Below are 21,734 nucleotides of genomic sequence, written 5' to 3' on the forward strand. Positions count from 1 at the left end.
ATCAGTGAAAAACCTGAAGAGCCTCTTCTCAGTTTATTTTATTTAAATGAAATCGACATAATAAGGAAAAGACATCACGCCAGCATTGCGGTCACGTGCTCCGTCAGAGATGGAGGGGAGGGAGGTGGTGGCGGGGCCAGAGTTAGACAAAGAGCAGGGACCGCTCTCGGGGTGAGGCAAGAGTCGATGCCGGGAGGACCAGAGATGGAGGAGGCCTTGAAGGGAGTTAGAGCGGCCGCCTGTGGACAGGACGCGAAACGGCAACAGCCACCGTCTCTGTGACAGTGTCCGTGCTGAAGAATTTTCAACTCTCATGGAATTATTATACTCCTGTTGAAATAATGGGTGCCCCTTTGGAGGCTGCTAACCTTTCTGGACTCCTTCAAATGCTGGAAAATCCCAACTTTCTTCATTCTTAATCTTCCTCGTTATGTGGCCTCACAAGTTTGTGTTTATGCAGATTTCATCCTCCCCCCCCCGCCCCACCTGCTCACCCCGCCGCCACCTCTCCATACAATCATTAGCTGGGACATAAATTTGCACATTACAGTCTGTCCGCTCTGTGCCCTCTTTTACACGAAAACGCTTTGCTTTTAAAAATAAAGACAGACTTGCATTTCTGTAGCACCTTCCACGCCCTCAGGTCACCCCATAGCAACTTAAGGTCAATTAAAGACTTTTTTGAAAAGCCGTCTCCGTTGTAATGTAGGGGCCGCAGCAGCCAATATGCGCACAGCAAGATCCCAGAACCATCAATGAGATAATGAACAGATTTGATTGAGAGGTAAACATTGGCCCCAGGGCACAGTGGAGGACGTCACCCCCGGTTACTCTTCTTCCAATGGAGGCTGTGGGGTCTTTTAAATTCACCTGAGATGGCTGACTGGCCCTTGATTTAACATCTCGTCCGAGAGACAGCTCCTCAGACAGTGCTGGTCTCTCTCAGAATTGACAATGCGGGATCAGCCTCAGGACAGGGAAATGAACCCCCAAGTTTCTGATGCAGAGGTGAGGGAGCTACGCTCTGAGCCGCAAGTCACGTCTGGTCTGGACTGTGTGGGTCAAGGTTTATCAGTTTAAATGGGTGATAACCCTGAACACTTTGATGCCCCTAAGGTCAATTTCCAGGAGTGATGTTGAATTTGATTGATAGTGAATTCTGGGAAAGATCTGATCAATTTCCTGCTCTATGTTGAAGGTGAGAAAGAATGAAAATTGAGAGAGTGTATAAGAGTGGAATGAGCCATTCATGCCGGATACAAAATATCTTCCAATGCTAAAACGTCTTAATTTTAAAATATTTATTCATAGGATATGGGCATCGCTGACAAGGCAAGCATTTGTTTCCCATTCCTAATTGCACTTTAGAAGCCACCTTCTTGAACCACGACAGTCCCTGTGGCGAAGTTGCTCCACAAATCCATTGGATCTAGAGTTCCAGGATTTTGACCGATAGACGAAGGAGGGAATATGTCCATGTCTGGTTGTTGTGCAACTTACAGATCGTGGTGCCCCCTGCTGCCCCAGCCCTTTGAGGTGGTAGAGGTTGCAAGTTTGGAATGTGCTGTCAAAGGGGCCTTGGCGAGTCGCTGCAGCTCACCACGTGGATGCTACACACTGCAGGCACTGTGCGTTGTTGCTGGAGAAGGTGAATGTTTGAGGTTTTGGATGTGGTGTCGCTCAAGCAGACTAGCCCAAGGACAGCCTGGGTGCCAAACCCACATCTACGACAAATTTTGAAATGAGCAACATTGACATAACTGACCATGAGAAAACACACGTACATTTTCTGTCTGATGGGTGACGAATTAAATTGGGCTAATTTTACACTCTCTGAATGTTCAAATGATCGTCCCCTTTACTCCTGCAGAGAGCTGATCGAAACACCTGAATGGCTGGATAACAAACCTCCTGTTAACTGCATACCATATGAAGTGGAGAAATTGGAAGATTTAATCTCCCGTCTGGACTGAGTTAACTGACCTCAGTGGAGGTCATAAAATCTAACCAGTTTGTAAGGATGTTGAAGTACCTTAGAGAACCACATACTGTTTTGAAAGACATTGAACAGCATTGCACTTTATCGCAAAGTGGAATAGCCATGTTATGTACCTCAGAAATGTTTCTTAATAAAGTTGATGTTTTGGAAAACTAAAGTATTACTTAGTCTGCTGCCCTTTGACGCCCAATGGAACGGTAGTTGGTGTTTATCTCAATATGCATCCTATAGGCCACAGAGCCTTTAATCCCGGGTAGGATCTCGACAGAACACACTGCACCACTTACCATAGTTGCTTCACCAAAGTATATTGCAGCATTTAATCTACCCTGTTTTCCATTTTTAAGAGACCGATCCTTTTTGTTCATTCCTTTCCTTCCCGCTCTTTGTGTGAAACTTGTAAAGTGTGTAACCTTTTCGAGCTCTGATTTAGGCTCACTGACCTGAATCATTAGTCAGTGAGTTTCATGGAAAGGCATGGAGTTAGTGAGTTCCCTGTTAGACAAAGAATTGTCTTGTAAATATCAACTCCAATTATGTATGTGGTGGATAACATAGAGTACTGGAAGACAGTAATTTGGTTTGCATCTTATGCAATCTCAGATTTTAAGGGCCATGTAATGCTCTTTTATGAATTTTCATGAATGAAGTATGTTTTAGGAAAAATAAAGACTCGTCTGAAACTCCCTCAGCCCCTGACAAAGCCTCATGTCTCCCGGCTGACCAAGTTTTCAAAACGGTTTGAAGTTTTACACAAGGTTTTGCTTATCGGTTTTGAGTTCACTGAAACATTGCCAACTTCTCTATCTCCTCGCTGGAAAAATGTACCAGGTTTACTCCAATTGAAAGGGTCGGTTAGTGGAAAACTGGCAGTATGGCCGCAACCTGGCTGCTGAAGTTTTGAAATTGCAGCGCAACTGCGTTGGATTCTTTTGCAAATCCTGTCTCCTCCACAATTCATCAGAGAGAATCCATCCAGATTCTCAGCTACGACCCGCCTTCGGTTTTGATCTCTTTTCTAACGCAGCAGGGAGGCGGAGACAGGTCTTCCCCGAGACTTGTTAATATATTAAAGATTAACATTAAAGGTAGGTAAAACACAGGTCAGATTACCCTCCTAAATTTATCAAAGTCCTTCAATTTTTTTCCTTTTAGTCCCGATAAGCAATGCTCACTTCTGTCTCCACGCTGAACTTGTGGCTGCGTTGATGTTGCCACCATTTTACATTGATGCTCTCCTCCCTTTTGGTGAATCCCTGATGATTTTCCCTCTGCTTGTACAATAGCGTCGATAGGCCAGAAGAGGGTGGGATTGTATAATTTTCACCACATGTTAGAAAAACAGGTTTGCGGAGAAGTTGAATTGGCCCTTATTAATTCATTCAGTCACCCAGAGACAAAAGATTACCCTTTGCAACCATCCTTGCTGCTTCTGACATCACATTAGATATTTCATTCTCAATGCAAGATTAGTTCCGGAACTGATATTTCACGTTGTTGTCCCTGGAGTTATTTCTCTCTTTAGGTATTTTTCTAATTTTCTTTCGAGGATTAATGTTGACAGCAACAGCTGCGCCAATAACACAAACACAGCGAAGCAAACACACACACGCACAGACACACACACACACACACACACGCTCAGACACACACAGACACACACACACAGAGACAATGACACACATACGCACAAATACCCACACGCACACACACACACACACACACACACAAGACACACACACACACACACACAGGCACAGGCACACACACACACACACACACACAGGCACACACACACGCACAGACACAGTGACACACACACCAATACCCACACGCACAGACACAGCGACGCACACACACAGACACACACACACACAAAGACACAAACGCACAAACTGAGCGACACACACACAAACAGCATAACTCACACAGGGACACACACACACCCATACACGCACACACACACACACACACACACACGCCCTCACACAGCGCAGAGATGCGCATGAACTCACATAAGCTGTGTTTTCTGGTTCCCGATCGTCCAAACAATGGGAATTGTTTCTCTGATTCACACTGTTTAGAATCGTACAAAGTTTATGGCACAGATAGCGGCCACCCGGCCGACCGTGCTTTCGCCGGCCGAATATAGAGCCACTCAGCCCAATCCCACTTGTCAGCAATTGGTCCATAGCCCTGCATGTTCTAGCACTTGAGGTACCCAGACACATTTTAAATGAGTTGAGGGTTACTGCCTCCACCTTCAGGCAGTGAGTCCCAGAACCCCATAACCCTTTGGATGAAAAAAAAATCTCATCTCCCAAGATTCCTAGCACCTCGATTAAATCTCTCAAACGCCTCTTCACCAATGTTAACAATGCCCACTTCTCCAATCTATCCATGGAACTGAAGTCCCCGGAACAATTCTTATCAATCTTTTCTGGAACCTCTCTGATGCCCAGACATTTTTCCTAAGGTGTGGTGCACTGAATTGCACACGGTTGATGTTGAATCAGTGTTTTATAATTGTTCATTGTAACGTCCTTGCATTTATATTCTTCGCCACAATTTATAAAGCCCAGCATCTCGTCTGTCGTAACCACTTATTGTATCCATACCTAAGGAAGTATATCGAAACAGCTAATTAAGAACAGTCAAATAATTTGAGAAAAACCAATGTAAGACTGATGAAAGCTCTCTGTAAGTGTTAAAAAGCGAGATGGTCGAACAATGTCCTAAATGGAGGGGCCTGGCCTATAGTTGACTCGAGACGCACACTGACTGCGAACGTTCTCAGAGCAACTTAGTGATGGGCATTTCTCAAGCACTTTTCATGACTTTAGGGTATCTTAAAGCACTTTAGAGGCAGTGAAGCAGTTTTGTTGTCCTTTCGTTCTTGCTTAGAGATGCTAATTTCAGAGAGAGACACGGAGAAATAGGCTCACAGATGAAGAATGAGATTGTGGTGTATAAATTTCAGAGTTGACAGTGAGGCGCACAGGGTGAACAGCAGCAGTTGTGAGTGAATTTTCCCCTTTTGCCTCTGGTGTAATGGATATGTACAGGAGCTAACAGGCAACATCTTATAATTATATAGCAACATTAGCCACAATAAAGCGTCATAAGATCGCCAGAGCCTTATGGAGCAAAATTGTGGCCCAACAGATTAGGTTCAATGGTCGGGTTCATCAAAGAGGCAGGTTTTAGGTCTTCAATGAGGCGAGAGAGAGAGGTGTTGAGGCAGAGAGTTTGAGGGAATGAATTCCGCAGTTAGGGCTTTGTTAGCTCAAGGCACGGCTAACAATGATCACAGAACCTTTTCAGTGCAGACGGAGGCCATTCGGGGCCCATTGGCTCTCTGTAAGAGAATTCTGCCTAGTCCCACTGCCACGCCTTGTCTCCATAACACTTGACATTGTCTCTTTCAGGGGTGGGATAATAAAAATGTGGGAATCTTAAGAAGAGAGAATTAGCCGAACACTTATACCAGAGGATTGTGGAACTGGAAGAGATTACAGCTTGGGAGAGATAGTTTGGCGAAGCCAGTCCCAAATTTTACCATCATCATGTCTAGGTGTGTTTCTTATTTTGACTCTTGTAAGAGTTATGGACAACTGTTAGACTTTAAATTGTTCCACTAGCCCTAGATTCCCCAAGCAGTAGAAATCGACCCTCTCAACCTGCCCTATCAGTTTCCATTGCAGGACAGGGTTTGAGGAGTCAGGAGCTGAATTATTCCCTGCACGATTCCTAGCTTCTGGTCTGCACTTGTCGCCGCAATATTTACATAGCTACTCCAGTTCAGTTTCATCTGAGTGGTAACCCCCAAGTTTTTGATAGTCGGCATTCAGCAACGGTAATGCCATTGAATGTCTAGGGGCAATGGGTAGATTTTCCCTTGTTGGAGGGGGTCATTGATTGGCACTTCTGTGGCACAATTGTTAATTGCCACCTGTCAGGCCAAGCCTGGAAATTGTCCAGGCCTTGCTGCATTTGGGCGTGGACTGCTTCAGCAACTGAGGAGTCATGAATGCTTCTGAACATTGTGCAGTCATCAGCGAACATCCCAACTTCTGTCCTTATGATGGAAGGAAGCTCATTGAAGAAGCAGCTGATGATCGTTAGGCCTAGCACGCCCTCTTGAGGAACTCATGCGATAATGCCCGGGAACTGAGATGACTGATCTCCAACAATCACAACCGTCTTCATTTTGGATAGGTATGACTGCAAACAGCGGAGAGTTTCCCCCGATTAACATTGGCTCCAGTTTTGCAAGGGCTCCTTGATGCCACACTCAGTCAAATGCTGCCATGATGTCAAGGCTAGTCACGCTGAAACCACGTCTGGAGTTCAGCTCTTCTTTGTCCAGTTTTGAACCAAAGCTGTAATGAGGTGAAGAGCTGAGTGACCCTGCCGGAACCCAAACTGACCGTCACTGAGCAGGTTATTGCCAAGAAAGCGTCGCTTGATGGCACTGTTGATGACCCCTTCCAGCTCTTTACTGATGATCGAGAGTAGACTAATGGGGTGGCAATTGGCCAGGTTGGATTTGTCCTACTTTTTGTGCACAGGACATATGTTGTGGTATCTTTGGAAAACGGAGCACAGGAGAGGCTCAAGAAGAGGTTACGCTCGTTTATTCGAGCAATTGCAAGGCGGGATCCACCTCAAGCATTTTGAAGTAGCACTCTGCTAATTTACAAGTGCTCAGCATATTTATATATCATTGGTCACGTACAAGAACATTTTTCAGATTCCAATCTCGTCAACATATAGGTTTCCATTAAACAGACATCTCTGGTAACAGGTACATGCATCATATGACCCTATTTTCACGCAGGCAGAGACCCTTCCTCCTATCTAAACTAGGACCATCTGTTCCTTCCCTACCTGTTGGAAACAGGCTCAACCTTATTTGATTTTCAACCCAAATCTCCAGTCTGACTCCTAGGACACCTAATGTAATTTATTTGCATTCTTCTATGTCCAGCCTGGCTCCCAGGACCTTGCTGATGTTCACAGGCCCTCAGGCTGTACAAGGTTCATATGGTGGTTTTGAACTGCTTATGCACTTGTAGGCACTGGCTGCTTGGAGAAGTAAACAGTATCATTCCCTTACAATCAATTCTTCCTGGAATCTTACTTGTCCTCCCTTACCTGGACAACTTTCCACATTGCCGGGTAAACACCAGTGTTGATATTGTACAGGAAAAGCTTGGTGAGAGGCGCGGCAAGTTCAGGGGCACAAGCCGTCAGTGCAAGTGCCGGAATATTGTCAGGGCCCATAGCCTTTGCAGTAAACGTCTTGGTACTATTGTTTGTGCACATGCGCCTCTCCCTGTGCGTCATTCTTTACATTCTCTCTCCCCCTCTCTCTCTTTAGATCTCCAGATCCCTATTTCTTCATCCCCCCCCCTCTCTCTCTCTCTCTCTCGCGCGCACACACACACACACACACACACACACACACACACACACATACATGACGTACCCTTCTCTGCCCCTCGGTATTTCTGCTTTTCCATTACTCTCCCTGGGTTATATCTACTTTTGTTTTCTCTGTTACTCTCAGTTCTGTCTTTCTCCCTGTATTTCTCGGCTCTTTGCTCCCCTCACTGGGGGAGATTTAGAGTCAGCACCATGGTGTTTTATAGCTCATAAATGTACCGTCATCCTTCTGTTTTCCATCTGTCCCGAATTTATTCTCAGTGAGTGGTAAGAGTAGTGGAGAGAGGTGGAAATGAGCAGCTGGTTCACAAGCGCCCGGTTTGCACGATTGAACCGAGTCAAAGTCCAGCCCAGTGGTCGGTGTGGGGGGAAATTAATTATTAATGTTTAAAATGCGGAGGATTTTGTGCTTTAGATTTAAAATTATGCATTCCGAACAAGGACTAACTCATGATTTGAATGTCTTTTTACACTAAGCTCAGCGATGGTCTGACAGCGGTGGGGTTGTTGGGGAGGACATAAGGAATTGTAATCGCGAATCTAAATGGGGAGGTGGCGAATCAAACTGGGGATCTGTTCACATGGAAGCAATGAATCAGACAGGATTGTATTTGAAGAGTGGGGGAATCAGACAATGATCGGTTCACAGGGTGCTGGAATCAGACAGGGACCTGTTCACATGGAGGGGGAATCAGACAGGTATCTATTCACTGCATGAGGGCATCAGGCAGATACTTGTTCATATGGTGGTAGCAAATCAGACAAGTCTCTGTTCACAGGGGCGGCGATCAAGACAGTTGTTCAGTTCACAGGGAGGGGGATATCACATGGGGATCTTTTCACAGGTCAGTGGAAAAGCAGACAGGTGTCTGTTCACAGGGAGGGAAGTCATCCTGGTTAATTCCACTTGCTAACCAATCAGCACTCTCTCCTTCTTCTTGCTTCGCCTGATATTGGTATTCTTGCGATTGTCCTGATGAGTCCAAGAAGAAAAGCTTCAACAAAATGTCTTTTTTCAGCGACACTCAAGTTCTGTGCTGTCTTCACTCTCTTCAGTACAGTATGTGGCACTTTATCATACTTCAATAAACTCACAGCATGATCAGATTTGCAGTTCTCACTTGATGTCAAACATCCTCTGCTGCCTTGTGTTACAGAGGTCAGACTGACAGCAGTGCGGAACATGAGCAGAAGCATTCCCAGGTAATTTGCCTGCATTAAGCAAGTGTTAGCGCTACTCAGCTTGCACCTTTGAAGAAAATGGCTTTTGACTTATATTTTTGCATTTATTTTTTCACGTTCCTAACGCCCACTAAAACTATTATGTGTGTTAACAGCTCAGATATTTGAGGACTCTCTCTGCATCACACTAACTCACCTTACTAATATTTCTCTTTTTTTTTGAATCCCTTGGTGAACTCTTGCATCGCCTCTTGTAGATATAACACACTGCTGCTACTTAGCTTCGGTGGTGGAGGGAATGAATGTTTGTGGATGGGGTGCCAATCAAGCGGGGCAGCTTAGTCCTGGATAGTGTCGTGCTCCTTGAGTGTTGTTGGAGCTGCACTCATCCAGGCAAGTGGGGAGTATTCCATCACACTCCTGACTTGTGCCTTGTAGATGGTGGACAGGCTTTGGGGAGTGTGAAATGCACCTGGAAGCAGCACAAGTTTAATTGCGGTTGTGACATTCTTCCAAGGTTTGTTCTGCACTCTGAAATTGGCTGTTCTTTTTGCAGCTAATGTTAAATGAGAAGACAAAGCGAGGTCCCAGTGGAAACTTCTCCCATTACCAATGACTCCAGTTTTGCTCGTGCTCCATGATGCCACATTCGTCAAATGCGGCCTTGATGCCAAGGGCAGCCACTCTCACTCACCTCGGGAGTTCAACTGTTTCTTCCAATGTTTGAATCACGGGTGTAATGGACGAAAAATCTGAACTCCCGAGGTGAGCTGAGGGTGACCTGAAGCGGGATCCGCTTTCGAATCCCACAATGGCAGATGGTGAAATTCGAACTCAATAAAAATCTGGAATTAAAAGTCTGATGATGACCATGAAACCATTGCCAATTGCGCTAAAAACCCATCTGGTTCACTAATGTCCTTTAGGTAAGGAAACCTGCTGTCGTTTCCTGTTCCGGTGTGCGTGTGACTCTAGACCCACAGCAATGTGTTTGACTGTTGAATGTCCTCTGAACAAGGGAAACTAGGCATGGGCAATAAATTCTGGTCTAGTCAGCTTTTCCCACATCCTATGAACGAATACAAAAAATCGCTACTCCTTAGATACTGAAGCAGTCTATGCCGAAATGAAACAAGACCTCGACAATATCCAGGCCTGGGCTGAGAAGTGGAAAATAACATTCACGCCACAGAAGTGGCAGGTAATAACGATCTCCAACAATAGAGAATCTTGACGTTCAATGGTATTAACATAACTGAATCCTTACTCTCAACATCCTGGCGGTTACCATTGACCAGAAACATAACTGGAATAGCTAGGTAAATAATGTGGCTACAAGATGAGATCAGAGGCTAGGGATCCTGCGAAGAGTAACTCACCTCCTGGCTCCCCAAAGTTGGTCCACCAGCTACAAGGCACAAGTCAGCAGTATGATGGAATACCCTCCACCTGCCTGGATGAGAGCAGCTCGAACAACACTAAAGAAGCTTGCCACTATCCAGGACAAAGCAGCCTCTTTTGATTGGCACTCCATCCGCAAACGTTCACTCCCTGCAGCACCGACGCACAGTAACAGCAGCGTGTAACATATAGAAGTTGCACTGCAGGAATTCACCAAGGCTCCTTAGACAGCACCTCCCAAACCCACGGCCACTACCATCTAGAAGAACAAGGGTGGCAGATTGATGGGAACACCACCACCTGGAAGTTCCCCTCCAATTCACTCACCATCCTGACTTGGAAATATACCACCGTTCCATTACTTTCGCTGGATCAATGCCCTGGGACCCTCTACTAACAGCACCTTGGGTGTACCTACACCACAGGGACTGCAGCAGTTCAAGAAGGCAGCTAACCACCACCTTCTCAAGGGCAACCAGGTATGATTGGCCCAGCCAGCGAAGCCCATATACCTTGATTTAAAAATAAAACACATTGCCCATCTCTAATTGCCTGTGCCGGGTGCTGTCAAAATCACACACTCACACAGTCACACACACGCTCACACAAACACGCTGCCTCTCTCACACACATGGTCTCACACACATCCGAACTCACACACACACGCTCTCACACAGACACTTAGACAACATGTCGGGTCTCAGTACTACTAGAGTTAATTCTGCTTTAAACCCTCCTCTCCAGTCACTTGCTCAACTTCCATTCACTTCAATCTACTGGAAAATAAGAGTTGGAACCTGTAAGCATTTGGAAGATATTTACGGATGACTCCAGGTTTTCTTTCAGTTGGAACCTTTATCTAATCTGTCCACTCGAGGTGCTGTTTCGCAGACTTGCCCCTGATAATATCAATTGTTTCCTTCTTGATCGGAAATGATGAATCTTGTGAATTCACAACGTAGATAATCAAGCTCACATACAATTGATAGTTCTTTATTGACTTTATTAACTTCAATAACACAGACTAAACCATTCAGCAATAATTGAAGAAGTTCACTAAAGGTCATTAAGATATAAAGTGAGAGATGTTTGCTAAAGTGTATAATAGGAACACTGGATTCTATAGGTTAAGGTTAACAAACCATTTTTCACAACAATCAGGTCACCAAGACCGTTAAAATTCGACGGAACTGCAGATGTTAATTTCCAGAGGAACTGAATTGACAGGCACAGATAATCAAAGTTACTTTCTATTTCTCTGTAGCTCTGATGAAGGGTAATACAGACTCGAAACGTTAAATCTGTTTTTCTCTCCACAGATGCTGTCAGGCCTGTTGAGCTTATCCAGCATTTTCTGTTTTTCTTTCAGATATCCAGCATCCGCAGTATTTTTCTATAAACTTAACTGCAACCTTGCTTATATCACACTCACCATACTGTTGGCAGTGTGTAATGATGGCTTTTAAGGAAAGGAATCAGGAAGGTCTACAATCAACACTGGGAGATTAGGAGGCACAGAGTCAGAGTTAAAGGATTGAAAGAAGCTGAGCCGAGAAAGGAGGCAAATTTCAAACTCACGGTGCAGTATCATGCAATGAAAAGGGATACACGCACACATAGACGGCATTACCTTCAGTATTTTCCCATTAGCTGGGCTGTCTCTGTATCACACATACACAACACACACACACAACACAAACACAAACACACACACACACACACAAATACACCTCCCCACACACACACAAACACACACACGCAGGCACACACATACATACACTCAAACAGATTCCCCGACACACCCACATCTTTTCGTTCCCAATCTACCCTCCGTTGGATACTGTCAGCATCACACACCCGTAAATCGCGACCAATACACCATCAGCTGGTCACTGCCAGAATCTCACACACAAACACGCACGCACATACATTTTTTCGAATATGCCCTCTGCTCGATATTGTCAGAATCACACAAACATACACACACACATTTTTTTCGAACATGCCCTCTGCTGGATATTGTAAGAATCACACACATATACACACGCACACATTTTAAGAAATGTGCCCCCTACTGGATAGTGTCAGAATCACACACACACAAATACACACGCGCACACGCACACACAGACATGCACACACAAAAACATGATTTCGAATATTCCCTCTTCTGGATAGTGTCAGAATCACACACACACAAACACAAGCACATACACTCACGCACTCACACACATACATGTTTTCGATTATGCCCTCTGCTGGATAGTGTTAGAATCACAGGCACACTATCACGCACACACACACACACACATACCCACACACACACACATAGATATATATATATAATTTATGTTGCAGTTTCTTCGGAACGAGTGAATTTCTCCAACTGATTCTTTGAATGCAACCCTCCATTGAACACAAAACAGCAACCTGATTGGATAAACTGCACTGACCAAACCCACTCACTCAAATGCAGCTTACCCAACGGGGCAAAAGCCAGCACAGCCGTCTTGTTGGTGGAACTGTCTGGACTGAGATTGGGACAGAGTTAACGAATATTTTGAACCAAATTATCATGCTGTGCACGATATGAATTCATTTCACTTGCTCTATTAACCTCAACCAATAGTGCGGTACATATCTGAGCGCTACATAGCCAAACTTATCAGCACAGTAGTAGGAACTCGAGTTATTCCACTGGACATTGCGAATTCCCAGTATCAATTGAAGTTTGCTGTTGCCTTTTTTGGAAATAAACTTACAATCGGCCCATTAACAGGGACGGATATCGATTAGTATCGGGCCTTCACCCACAGGTATTTTGACCAGAAATTGCGAGATACCAATCCTTCCTCATAAATGTAGTGACAGGTTAATTGCGCCGTCTGGCCGACTTCAGCTGTCAATATGAAGCGTCTCTGAGACAGAGAGAGTTCGGATTCTGCAACTAAAAATATTATTGCTTCGTGGCCATTGATTGTGGAGAGACAGGAAGCAGCGGCTTTGAAACGCGTGGCCTGTAATTTAAGAATAGTCAGGTCATTGCCTTTAATTATTCTTGGTTAGATTTATTTTCCAATTTGCGTTTTCTTCACTTTACAGGAGGTACCAGTAGATAATCTCACATGATCAGATTAAGTTCCTTCACCTAATCGCTGGATCAAATTTTCAGCTTGAGAAACACTTTTTCTGGCTGATTCCTGTTCAAAATTCTCACCCACCTCTTCCCCATCATAAACCCGCAGAACTTGGAAAATGAGCATCAGAGATAAAGATTCCTAGGCATGTTGACGAGGTGAGCTTTGCTTGCTTTCGCTCCCATCAGTTTGTTACTGCAGGCACAGTGATCTCTGACTGACCTGAGCTCAGACCCAATGAGCTGCTCCGCTTTCTGATGTTATGGAAACTATGATGAGCTTTGCTATTGACAGTATGACACAATATTAGGTGCGGGTCCTTGTGAATGCCACGTGCATTTGACTTCCTGTGAGCCACAGCGGTCAAATGGCAGAATGCTTATTAAGGGCTTCATTGGGTTGTCATTCAGAGGGGTGGTAACAGAAAACTACCGGTAGGGGAAAAGGTTCAATATTGCAGTTAAAGATTGATTCGTTCTCGGGATGAAAGCCTCACTTGGAAGGCCAGCATGTATTAACCATCCAGAATTGCCTATTGAGAAGGTGGTGGTGAGCTACCTACTTAAAGTGCTGCAGTCCATGTGGTCTAGGTACACCCAGAGTGCTGTTTGGGCGAGGGTTCCAGGATTTTGACCCAGTGGCATTGAAGGAACTGTGGTTTATTCCAAGTCAGAATGGCTTGTGACTTGGAGGGGAGCTTGCAGTTGGTGGTGATCCATGTATCTGCTGCCCTTGTACTTCTAGGTTGTAGAGGTCGCAGCTTTAGAATGTGAACGCCAGGAAATCATAAAGTTACGTCACAGAGTTCAATACAATTTATTCTGCAAAGAGGTTTTAAAGATTCTTGATGCAGCTTGATAAACACAGAGGCTGGAAAATATTGAATGTGACTTCTGTACATTGATTTGAATTTTAAGTACGGGTATCTCGTTCTCCAAAATACAAGTTGCACACAGACATGGAGTGGAATTCGAATGGAACATTACGTTCTTGCACTGCACTTATCAGGAATCAATTATAAGATTCTCTTTCTACTTCAGTTCTGCTCCTTAACATTTCCGTGCACTGTCGTCCTTTCTGTTAAGCCTCATCTGTGATATAAAATGGCAATGCTGATTAGCCTCAATTCAGTGTTTTGAGCTCAATGTAGAAATGAATATAAAATGATTTGGCTGATTGATTCCGTGAAGAGTTTCAAACAATAATGCATGTTTATCTTTAAATCTTACTCTAAGTGCGACTACAGCAGTTCAATGGAAAATTCACTGTACAGTTATACTTTTGAAATAACTGTTAAGCTGCTTTGATGTTAAAGTTTACAAACTTACATAGAATCTACAGCACAGAAACAGGCCATTCGACTCGAATCTACGTGCTTGAGGTTATGCACCACACGGGCCTTCTCCCAGCCCCTCTTCCTCTCAGCCCAAGAGCTTATTCATTTCTTCCTTTCTCACGCATATGTTTGTCCAGCTTCACACTTAAACACATCTCTGCAAGGCTCTACCACTCCTGATGGGAACAGGTTCCACATTCTCCCTCTTGTCTAGGTGAAGGAGTTTCTCCTGGATTCCCGGCTGGATTTATCTCATATTGATGACCCTAAGTTACAGAGGACCACTGGAACACAAGAGCAGGATTAGGCCATTTCGCGTTTCGAGCCTGCTCCACCTTTTAATATGATCATGGCCGATCTGGTTGTGGTCTCAAATCCACTTTCCCGACTGCCGCACATAGTCCCTGAGTCCCTTGCCGAACAAAATTCTGTCCATCACGGTCTTGAATACGTTCAAACGCCCAGGCGCCACTACTTTGTGGGGAACGACCATTTGGGTGACAAAAAATTCTCCTCATCTCTCTCTTAAAATGGAGACCTTTATATTTGAAACATGTCCTCTAGCTTTGTGCACAACAGGAAACATCCTCCGGCTATCCGCGCTATCAAGGCCCCTCAGGAAGATATACCTTTCAATAGGATCACCTTTCATTCCTCTAAACCCCAGTTGGAGTTCCTGAATTCCCGGTTGGATTTATTGATGACCAATATTTTGGTAATACTGCCGAAGTAGAGCCACCTTCCCGACGTCTGCCGAAATGAAGCATTTCATAATTTTAAAGACTTCGGTCGAGTCACCCCTCAATTTTCCCCTTTTATAAGAGTAAAGAGCCCCTGCCTGTTTATTTTCCCTGATAATGATAAGCTCGCCGTCCTAGTGTCATCCTTGTGAAATATTAATTGTACCTTTTCCACTGTCTCTGTAACCTTTCTAGAATATGCAGAGGTGTGTTCTGTACTCCAAGTGTGGTCTAACTAATGTGAGTACATACCTGCTGTATTTTGTAAAACAGATGAGTGCGTGACAGCATTTCAACCTGCAATAAACAGGAAAACCGCAGAGAGCTGTCAACCTCGGCATCATTTTCCAACCCCTATCTTGTATCTATGAATAAACACAGAACGCCATTCAGTCTGCACATTTCACACCTCCTTCACACCGAGAGATCGAGGGCGAGTTCGCAATGAGATTCGGATTGGGGGCTCAGAGTCTGACCGTCTGAAGTCCCGGACAATGAGCTTCCTAGGTGTGTGTGCATTGTCCCATCTCTTCCAGGGTGAGAAATCGTAACATGTTCAGATAGAGTGGATAAGGGATTGGATAGAGTAAATAAGGAGAAAGAGTTTCCACTGGCAGGAGGGTCGGTAACCAGAGGGACACAGATTGAAGAGAATCAGCAATAGAACCAGAGGGAGATGAGATTCTATTTTAACTAAGCCAGTTGTTGTGACCTGGAAGGCGCTGCCTGAAAAGGCGGTAGAAGCCAATTCAATCGGAAGTTTCAAAAGGGAAATTGGATAAATACTTGAAAAGGAAACAGTTGCAGGGGTATGCGGGAAGGAGAATGTTGTGAGCGGGGGCTAAATGGATAGATATGTCAGAGTGCTAGCACTTTGAAGGGCCGAATGGCCTCTGCCTGAGCTTTGCGGTTCTATAAGATGTAATTCAGTTTTCAAGTCGGACGTAAAAATAGAGCGAATATAGTCAACAACGTGGGAAATGTGTATACGGCAGGAATAATGAATGGAAATAAACCGAAATGGATCCTCTCCTGGAATGAAAGATGTGAGTTGGCTCCATTGAAATTATTGGCAATTGAGAAGAGCACAGAGTTTCTAGTAGATCATTAGAGTGAGTTATAATCTCTGTAACAAAATAAAATGCCCAAAGTCAGCCGAGAAGAAGAGGGAACGAAGGGTGGATGAGAGAAAAATAAAACAGGAGGAAAATTTCGATTTCAAGCAGCCCTTTTAAGTTATTAAGTTCATACAGTTCCCATGTGTGTATCCCAGTGATTAAATTAGATTGAGTGGTGAATGAACTCGTACTGTGCCCTTGGAAAGACAGGGGTAAACCGACGCAAACAACCGATTCCGCGCGATTTTCAGATATGGACTACTCTTTAAAAAGGCTTTTGCTTCCTCCATTTCGAGGTGTCTTCGCCGGAGGCCGGCTTCAGGAGCGAGGGTGTGCGGGTGACGGGCCGCTCCAAAATCTGTGGTAACCTCTTGTTTTTTCTCTCTCGCTCAGTTATTGTGTCTCAGCCTGTCTTGTCCCAGTCTCCGCCGGTTCAGACACTCCCTGCGGGCAGTCGAGCTGAACTGAGCTGCCACACGGAGAGCCCATTAGTTGATTACGCCTTTTGGTACAGACAGTGGTGGCGAAACGACATGAAGCTGGTTTACACAGCAGGCAAGTACCTCCCAGCAGAGGGGAGGTTTTCCAGCGAGAGCTCTGACAAAGCGGGTAATTATTCATTGCTCATTGCGGATACCCGGAGAAATGATTCTGGAATGTATTACTGTGCAATCCGCAATTACCAGAACAGGGTCTTAATAATCGGAAATGGCTCCAAGTTAGTGATTACAGGTAAATTTCATCAATATTCCATTGCATTGCGTATTTCTACAGCAATTAAAATTGTCTGGTTTCAGTTCTTAATGGGGTTTCTGTTCCATTTGCCAAACTTAGAGGGCTCTCCGACCATATTCCTCCTCGCCCTGCCGGAGGATGAGATTCCTTCGATGGAAAGGGTCCCGTTGTTGTGTTTGAACAGAGGTTTGTCCCCCGATCCCTTTTCCGTCCGCTGGAATGTTTCCGGGCGGGATATCGAAGGACAGACAGATTCCGGGACAATTGAGACGGACGGGACTTACACCATCAGGAGTTACGCCACCCTCTCGGCAGAAACTTGGAGATCCGGCGCTGTCTATACTTGCACAGTTCAAATCAACTCCAGTGACAATCACCTCAGTGCAAGTGTCTCATCTCAGAGAGGTAGCTGTTAACAGTGACCGTTTACCAATCTATTTAAAGCTGATGGGAGACTTTGTCAATTTTGTAGATTAGAATTGTCCATCTTTCCGTGTGTGTCCATGTATCATCATTTTATCATTGACCTATCACAGATCTCTCTATCTTTCAGAGTTTAGCTTTCAGAACGTTTTACTCTATCTGTCCTCTCTACCCGAGAGAGCTATGGATGTTCAGTCACAGAGATAAATTTTTTCATATGTGTACACGGTGGAAATATGAAGCTGCAGTACAGTATTAGCCTTAGTCTTATTGAATGGCGCACCAACTTTAATGGACCGAATGGTCTCTTGCGCCCATTTCTTGTGTTGGTGTGTCTGGTTAGGCATATTGACATGGTTCCATGCCACTGGATGATTTGGCAGTGTGTAAAATTGAAAGGTGCTATTACATTCTCAGTGCAGCACTTTGTCTCACAATGCCATTATACAATTACCTATTCATCCCTCTACCTAATTCACATGCACAGTATTTCTGGCTGTCTCAGTTAAACGTTTAGTTAAAAGGTACTATATTTAACTGTTTGTCTGCCTATTTATCTGTCTATCCATCTTTCTCTCTCTCTCTCTCACTTTCTTTCTCTCTCTCTCTCTAGCAATCATTATATTTCTTTCCGAGTGCAGTGCAATATGTCTACCCCTTCTGTCTGTCTGTCCGGCTCTCTGTTTCTTTCTCTCTGATCTCGTCTCTCTTTTTTCTGCCTTTCTCTGCTTCTGTCTCACTCAGTTTGTCACTTTATGTCTGTTTCATTCTCTGTCTCTGTTGATTTATTTATTCATCTCTCCATTTGTCTATCTCACACTCCCTGTGATTATCTTTTTTCATTTCTGCCGTAGTTAAATGGCGCGGTATAAGACATCTAGCCCATTTACCAATCTGCCTATCTCTCTCTTTCTATCCTCACTCTCTCTTTCTCTCTCTCTTTCTCTCTCTCCCTCCCTCACTCACTCTCTTTCTCTCTCTCTCTCTCTCTGTATCAATCATTACATTTGTTTCCTAGTGCAGTTTAATATGTCTACCCCTTCTGTCTGTCTGTCCGACTCTGTTTCTCGCTTTCTGATCTCCTCTCTTTTTTCTGCCTTTCTCTGCTTTTGTCTCTCTCAATTTGTCATTTTATTTCTGTCTCATTCTCTGTCTCTGTTGATTTATTTATTGATCTCTCCATTTGTCTATCTCACTCTTCCTGTGATTATCTTGTTCATTTCTGCCGTTGTTAAATGGTGCGTGATAAGACATCTAGCCCATTTGCCAATCTGCTTATTTCTCTCTTTCTATCCTCTCTCTCTCTTTTTTTCTCTCTCCCTCTCCCTCTCTCACTGTTTGTCCTCATGCATGATTCACTGATAGCTTGTATGCAGCTACAGCAGGTAACAAGGAAGGCAAATAATATTTTGTCATTTATTGCTAAAGGAATAGAGCATAAAACAGGGAAGTGATTTTGCAGTTGTAAAAGGCATTGGTGAGACCGAACCTGGAGTGCTGTGCACAGTTTTGGTCCCCTTACTTGAGCAACGGTGCAGTTGCATTAGAGACGATTCAGAGAAGGTTCACTAGATTCATTGCAGAGTTGCGTGGCTTGTCTTATGAGGAGAGATTGAGCAGTTTAGGCCTGTACTCGCTGGAGCTTAGAAGGATGAGAGGAAATCTAATTGAGGTATATAAGACGCTAAAGTGGATAGAGAAAGTAGACGTGGAACTGATGTTTCCCCTTGTGGGGCATTGTAGAACGAGAGGCCATAGTTTTCAGCTAAGGGGTCGTAGAATTAAATCAGAGATGAGGAGAAATTACTTTTCTCAAAGGGTCGTGAAACTGTGGAATTCAGTACCTCAGAGTGCAGTGGATGCCGGGACGCTGAATAAATTTAGGGAGGAGATAGACAGGTTTTTAATTAGTAACGGATTTAAAGTTTATGGGAAGAGGGCGGGAAATTGGAGTTGAGGCTGAAATGAGATCAGCCATGATCGTATTGAATGGCGGGGCAGGCTCGAGGGGCTGGGTTGCCTACTCCTGCTCCTAGTTATTATGTTCTTATTTTTGTTTGTCTCTCTCTCACACTCTCTCTCTCTTCCCCGCTGCCTTTCTATTGCCCCCTGTTTCCATCTGTCACTAAATCTCTTTCACTCTCTATTTCTCTCTCTCTGTCGCTCTCTCTCTTCCTCCCTCTGTCTGCCTCTATCTCTCTTTCATTATCGATGCCTCTATCTAACGATTTATCTGTGCATTTCTATCCTAGTTAATCTGTTTTGTATCATATATATGCCTTTTCTATCAGCCTCTCTCCATCTCTCTCTATGTTACTATTTATCTCCTGTTTAAACAGTGCTGTATAAGATCTATGCTTTCAATTGCTATCCAACTATCCATCTCTCTATCTATTTGTCCTCTCTCTTTTTATCTCATTCTGCTTCTGTCCTGTTTCAACACTGTTGTGTAAGATCCCTGCTCTATTTCAGGATGATGAACTTGGCAAAAAATCAATTCCCATTTTCGGGTGAAGTCAAACATTTAAATTGTCAAAATTTCTCTTGTTTAGTTAATTTCACAAACTTATTTCAAATGAAAGGCTTTCTTTTTCAGGTTCTCCGCCCCCTACCACCTGCAGTGTCCCGCTTTCCGGGAGTTTGTCGGTGGCGGCGCTTCTCCTTCTGGGGGTGATCCTTGTGGCCAGGAGAAGGAACTGCAGGAACAGGCAGACAGGTAGCGATTTTTGGGAGACGCTGTAACTCCGCGGTGCTCTCAATCCATCTATTTATTAAGTTATTGATACTTTTAGCCTGTTCAGTGTGAAATGTAACCATTTACGCTCAGTTCAAATTTTACTTTCTAACAGGAAAAATGAACATTGATGAGCAACTGACAGTTTCCAGAGAACAACCAGAGAATACAGAGGTAAAAGTATGGAGTTACTGTCACCACAACGCGTGAATACATTTCACGGAATTCTAATCCAAGGATTGCATTTCACAATTATTTTCCTATGAGCCTTGAAAACTTTGCGTAGTGAGCGCTACAGTATTGGCGAAACAGGCTTCAATCCTCCGAGTGCAGCGGGTTAAGGGGTAATCTCACCGAGGGCTTTATGGTAGTTAAAGGATACGTTAGGCTCAATGGAGAGAAGCTTTTCCACTTTTGGGGCTGGGAAGGGGGGAGTCCAGAACAAGAGGAAGAACGTTAACATTAGATCAGCTCGTTGAGATGTGATATCAGGAAGCACATCGTAACTCAAAAGCGAGTGGAAATCTGGAAATCTCTCCCCTCAAAAGCTGCTGCGGCTGCGGGATCAATTGGAAATACCAAAACTGAGATTGATAGATTTGTGTTGCGTAACAGGATTAAGGATTATGAAACCAGGTTGGGTAGATGGGAGTTATGATACAGATCCGCCATGATCTCAGCGAATAGGCTGGAGGGGTTGAATGGCCTTCTCCTAACCCTATACTGATGGTGCTCATTATATTATCGCTTCTGTTTTTACTTTTCCTCCACAGACACATTATGCCCGCCTGGCATTTAAGGACGATCCCAGACTCTGATTGGAGAGGAAAGAGGGGGAGAGCTCACAGTCTTTTTCTCGAAAATGACGTGTTGCAGTAAGTTTCCTCTGTTGGGCGGGAAAGCCCGAAAGTCCAACCGACGTAAACTCAGGCGCATTATCGGCGCAATTTTGCCATATTGCCCAAAGCGGGAACTGAATTTTCTCCTAATGTTCGCTTTCCTAACGAGGAAATATCGCCTGCAGTTTCTCTCCAACATCTCCAAGTTTCTCTTATCTGGTATTAGTGTTTATTATTGCATTCTGCATCTTTAATCAGTATGTCAGAAAGATATCATTCAAACAGGTTTAACAATGTATCTGTGCTAGAGTTACCTACATATTAAAACCATTGAATAACAGTGACAGCTCCATGCTTGTTTTTTTTTTGATCATTCAGACCAGATGCGCTCAGGGTATCTCTGAGGCCAATATACAAATACACTTTTAGAGTGAATGTTGTTAAGACAGAAGTAGGGCTAAGGACAGACAGGTACTGGGTGGGGATTTAGGCTGCATTGATATGAAAGCTGCGTTGCTAGTGAACCCCGAGTCTTCACTGGTTGTGTCCTGGGAGGGAACAATGTTACATTTACTCTTGAAAGAAGATTATTTACAATTCTTTGGCCCTTTTGATAATGCAGTTGAGCGCATTTTACCGACT

General features: G+C 44.2%; 2 protein-coding genes across 2 annotated transcripts in view; both read left to right on the forward strand.

The window, feature by feature from the left end:
- LOC144672195 (immunoglobulin lambda-1 light chain-like) overlaps positions 1-21,734 on the forward strand; it is a 186,849-nt gene that overhangs the window by 2,524 nt on the left and 162,591 nt on the right. Inside the window, exons 2-3 of the mRNA XM_078534013.1 lie at positions 15,625-15,780; positions 16,755-17,093. Of these exons, the coding sequence (XP_078390139.1) occupies positions 15,625-15,780; positions 16,755-17,093 (495 nt within the window). The remainder of the gene's footprint in view (positions 1-15,624; positions 15,781-16,754; positions 17,094-21,734) is intronic.
- On the forward strand, positions 17,165-21,179 carry LOC144672178 (uncharacterized). The gene is made up of 4 exons (XM_078533999.1): positions 17,165-17,501; positions 20,116-20,235; positions 20,369-20,427; positions 21,027-21,179. Exons 1-4 carry the CDS (start codon positions 17,165-17,167, stop codon positions 21,069-21,071), a joined length of 561 nt encoding a protein of 186 aa, XP_078390125.1. The 3' UTR covers positions 21,072-21,179.

The sequence above is a fragment of the Cetorhinus maximus genome, chromosome 36, assembly GCF_964194155.1.
Source record: "Cetorhinus maximus chromosome 36, sCetMax3.hap1.1, whole genome shotgun sequence".
NCBI classification, from domain to species: Eukaryota; Metazoa; Chordata; class Chondrichthyes; order Lamniformes; family Cetorhinidae; genus Cetorhinus; species Cetorhinus maximus.